The following is a 4,679-nucleotide window of genomic DNA, read 5'->3' as shown; positions in this document are numbered from 1 at the left end:
CAAGCCAGTCCTCCATCCCTTGCAGCTGCTTCTCTGTCTCCCCTTAGAGAGAAGAATACAGAAAAATGTGGTCATCAGCTTGTCCGATTTTGCTTCCCTGTCTGGACAGGTCAGGCCCTGTCTCTAGTGAAACAGAAGCAAATTGGTTGTGACCAGAAGAAGCAGGCTTGTGACAGCATGGCACTATCCACACTCCACCCTTCCTCTGGATCATAAAACTTGAAGGCCACATGAAACCTTGCAGCTTACAACTGTATGCAGTGAACAGCTAGGGTGTACATAGTTCCAGAACTAATCCATTGAGCCCAACCCTGAGCTGTGTGACACTGGTCAAGTCCCTGAGTTTCTCTGTGCCTCTGTTACACCATCTGTGAAATGGGGACCATTCAGGTCACTGCCCCCTGATGCTCCCATGAGGTTAAATGTTGTAAAGTCCTAAGAGCCCAGAACTGGCTCTGTAAACTTGGTCTCTTGGGGAATGAGTCAGGAGAGGTGAGGTGAGAGAGCATAGGTCAATTCCTGTGTGTGTGTGTGTGTGTGTGTGTGTGCATGCATTAGGTGAGGGGGCCTAGGATACGTCTGCCTGCCTGTCTGTACCAGGGCAAGTCACAGCTGAAAAACAGTAGGAGAGTAAGAGTGGAGGAAAAACAAAATCGACAAGGGTCAGGGGACCCTGATCATAACGGCACCAGGAGGCAACAACAATCTTTTATTAATGTGATGTTCAATGGTTTTGAATTTGTTGCTCCTGAGTCCAGGCCTCCTCTGTGCACTGAGAAGTGCTGGGGAAACTGAGGCAAGAGGAATGCACCAAGGTGAAGGCTGAAGGAAGGCACTGAAGCTGAATCCAGGTCACCATCCCCAACCCACTCCACCCCATCCCCACTCCCTCCTCCGCAAGCCCTCAGTGTGTCACCCACTTCCCACTTCCCGTTTCCAAGGCACAGACAAGGAGTGAAGGAAATGCTAGGCCCCAGGTGGGTCCCTCATGGAGACACCCCAAATGCAGGGAAAGTGAAATGTTTTATTGAAAGCACAAGATCTCAGTCCCCAGGCTGTCCTGAGCATGGTATTGTTGGCCAATGGAGCGTGGCTGGATCCTTTCCCAGGTTGACGGCAGGAGGGGGAAAGGGTGGGAGGGTTGGGCGAGGACCTGTGGTGAAGGCTGAAGAGACTTGGGACCAGGACATTGTCCAGGAAAATCCTCTCTGAAGCTGGCTGACTGCCTCTCATGTCCTCTACCTCTGTCATTCATGTGCTCAGCACCAGAAGGTCCTTCAGGGGAGATGAGAGAACAGAGTGAGCGGGTGGATGGTACTGGCTGCTGCTCTGGCCACTGGCCTGCCATCTCATGGGATGAACCGGGTTAGATGGCCTGTGGACCACTATCTTGCCCTGCAGAGGACTTTGGGCAAGGTGTGTGACACTTCCCTTTCTGTCCCCCCTCTCCCTTTTCAACTAAATCACAGAAGTGGGCCTCTGCCTCTTCTGTGTTTACAGCCTTTCCAAATCCAGGACATATGACTAAATGAAATAAACAGTACATAGATTGTAACCCAGAATAAAATGCCCACTATGAGTCGCTCCTCTAACAGATGGTTCAGGAACACATAACTAGTGGGAGGTGAGAGACAGCACTTTCTTACATAAGAATTCTGATTAATAAGCATAAAGGGAATTACATATGCATAAATAGTAGCAGGCAAAAATATAGAGGAAACTATTGCTAAGAGGATGAGTGAGGGATGAGATGGGAGGCAGCCCATGGAGGCATCTGGGAGCTTCTGTACAGGCATGTGTGTCAGAGGGACAGACAGTGGCTTCACGGTGGGAAAGCCTGGCAGGAAGCAGGAAGTCACAACCAGGCAGACTGTCCAGGAGAAGCCAAATGGACACACTGTGTCCTGGCAGGTCACAGTGGCAGAGACAACCCCGGCTCCAACCACTGGGCAATATCAGCTCTGTCTAAGATTAGGCCCTCCCCACAAACAGAAAATGTCACAGTCGTGAGGCCAATGAAACAGTGAGGCTCCAAGGGAGGCTCCATGAGGTGGCAGGAAGGACACAGGCCAACACAGTGCAGACCCTGAGCTGGACAAAGGACCCTTGGGGGAGCTGATGGAGCCATGTACTGGTGCTCACTGCTCAACTTTGGTCAGTAGGCTCCAGTTATGTAAGGATGCTAAGATGAAGGGAAGTTAGAAAAATGGCATTCTCAAGTGATTTGGTCATCCTTTTTTTTTTTTTCAAAAATTTCTGTAAATTTAAAATGATATTAAAAGAAAAAGATAAAATAAATGGCTAAATTCAGATTTTTTTTTTTTTTTTTTTTGGTTTCTCGAGACAGGGTTTCTCTGTGTAGCTCTGGCTGTCCTGGAACTCACTCTGTAGACCAGGCTGGCCTCGAACTCAGAAATCCACCTGCCTCTGCCTCCCAAGTGCTGGGGCTAAAGGCGTGTGCCACCACTGCCCAGCACTAGATTCAGATTTTTAAAGAATGAGAAAAATATATACTACTAGGGGCTGTAAGGCCAGACCCGAAGCTGACCTTACCTTTAAACTAGCCCAACATGTATTTGCACATCAGTCCAATACTGTGCTGTTTCCTTATTACTCTGGATAAATTCTAATCATGGAGCTTAATTTGCAGATCAATACAGTTCCCTTACCGGGATATGAAGGAGAAATGAAGAGAGTCATTTATATAAGTAGTAAATATTCTGACATTAAAATAGTTACGAGTCATTGATCAGGAAGGAGAAATCTATTCCTACCTGCTTCCAGAACCCTGGGGTGGGGGTAAGGACAGCATGATGCAGGGGCAGCTTTTGGGGTCACCGCATGCTATTTCCCTGAAAACTCCAGCAGAGTGAGTGACTTTTGGGTCTGCCCTACTGACTCGGTCCTTCTCCTAAGTGTGTGCACTGTCCACCATTACAGGGCCATTATAAAGGGTCCAAATGTCAGCCGGAAGTTGTGCTGGCCCCAGTCTGGGGCTCTGACTGAACTCATGACAGAGCACACAGGGCACATGCTTAGCAAATGGTGAAATGATGACAGGGACAATAACTCCATGCCAGTCCTGTTCTGGTGTCTCAGCCCTTTGATGGCAATAACCATACAGCAAGTGTTGGCTCATGAGACTATAGTGTGTGGCACAAAGTAGGTATTCAGCGAACTCTGCCATACTTCATTGGCACACCTGGTACTGCTTAGAGCCTCAGCGTTCCCAGCTGGAAAATGGGAGCTGCAGGCATAAGAGTTTTCAGCTTTGTACCTGGTTTCCTCAGCCTTGGTTCTGTGCTTTGAAAGGGACCAACTTAAGTCACTGTCCTCCTACAAACCTCACCCTCCCACCCACCACCCACCACCCACCACCACTTCCTCTCACATCGGACAAGGTTAATGGCAAGAGCTAAGTGGGAAAACAGCCCTTATCCCTTCTCACCTCCAACACGTCAATGTCGGCGTTGCTGAAGTCAATGTTGAGGATTTTGGGCAGAGGGACTCCAGAACCCAGGATAGCTGGGAAGAGGGTGAGAAGAGTCAAGTCAGTTGTCATCCATGAAGCCAAGAGGTGGCAGCCTGGCCAAAAGCAACCAGCATTTGCAAGACCATAGCTGTCCTTTTGTCCTCTCAGCCTTTGACCTTGGGGTTCCTGTCTGGATGCCCCAGCTAGCCTTAGAGTTGCTATGTAGCTGAAGATGATCTTGAATTTCTCATCCTCCTGCCTCCATCTCTGAGCACTTAAACTATAGGCATGCACCACCAGGGTTCATGGACTGAACCCAGGTCTTCATGCATACAGGAAGCATTCTACCAAGTGAGAGATATCCCAGCCCCTCCGGTGGGGTCTGAGCCTCTGTGAGGCTATTCCCAAGCCTTGTCATCTACAGTCTTCCTAGACCTTAGCCAGTAACTCTGGGCAGATGGCACTCCTGCCCCACTCCCAACTCCTGTCACCACAGAAAGTAGGACACATTAATTCTGTTTCTGTACCTATTACACTTGCCCGTGCCCATTCCTTAAGGACACTGGCCCTACTACCAGAAACCAGGAGGAATATTTGCTGAGTAAAGAAACAGAATGATGCACCTGAGGCCCCAATATGCGACTATTATGGGTGTTTGCTTGATTTGAGAATTTCAGAGTCAAAAAGAAGGAAGAGTGTGGGATGGCTCAGCAGGTAAAGGGCTTGCTGCACCAGTCTGGAGCTGTGAGTTGAATCCCCAGAAACCATACAAAGAAAAAGGAAGAGAACCCACTTCACACAGTTGTCTTCTGAGCTCCACACGTGCACTGTGGCACATATACCTTCCCACAAACATTGCACTCACATTATTATTATTATTATTATTACTATTATTATTATTATTATTATTATTATTATTAAATGAAACTTTAAAAACAAAGTCAGAGGCTAATAAATATGCTGGTTAATGCTCTAGAAAGAAGATAGAAGAAGAGAAAGGTAGAGGAGAGGGTACGTAGAGTTTGGGATTAACTGAAGTTAGCCTTCTGGACCCCAGCAGGACTTGCAGCTGGGATACTTGGAGCCTGCCCTACAGAGGTAACTACACTGTTTCCCAGTCTCTCTTAGCCACAGAGCACTTTTCTTTTTTTTTAAGATTTATTTATTATTATATGTAAGTACACTGTAGCTGTCTTCAGACACACCA

At 47.8% G+C, this 4,679-nt stretch overlaps 1 protein-coding gene across 1 annotated transcript in view; it reads right to left on the bottom strand.

Annotated features, from left to right (window-relative positions):
• Window positions 1-1,005: 1,005 nt before the first annotated feature.
• Window positions 1,006-4,679, bottom strand: part of Bpifb4 (BPI fold containing family B member 4) — a 25,602-nt gene continuing 21,928 nt past the window's right edge. The window contains exons 16-17 of the mRNA XM_031373721.1: window positions 3,449-3,525; window positions 1,006-1,275 (exon numbers count right to left, since the gene is read on the bottom strand). Coding sequence (XP_031229581.1) covers window positions 1,252-1,275; window positions 3,449-3,525 — 101 coding nt within the window. The 3' untranslated portion in view covers window positions 1,006-1,251. The remainder of the gene's footprint in view (window positions 1,276-3,448; window positions 3,526-4,679) is intronic.

Source organism: Mastomys coucha, unplaced genomic scaffold (genome assembly GCF_008632895.1).
Source record: "Mastomys coucha isolate ucsf_1 unplaced genomic scaffold, UCSF_Mcou_1 pScaffold15, whole genome shotgun sequence".
In the NCBI taxonomy this organism is placed as follows: Eukaryota; Metazoa; Chordata; class Mammalia; order Rodentia; family Muridae; genus Mastomys; species Mastomys coucha.
This window is presented reverse-complemented; position numbering and strand designations above follow the sequence as displayed.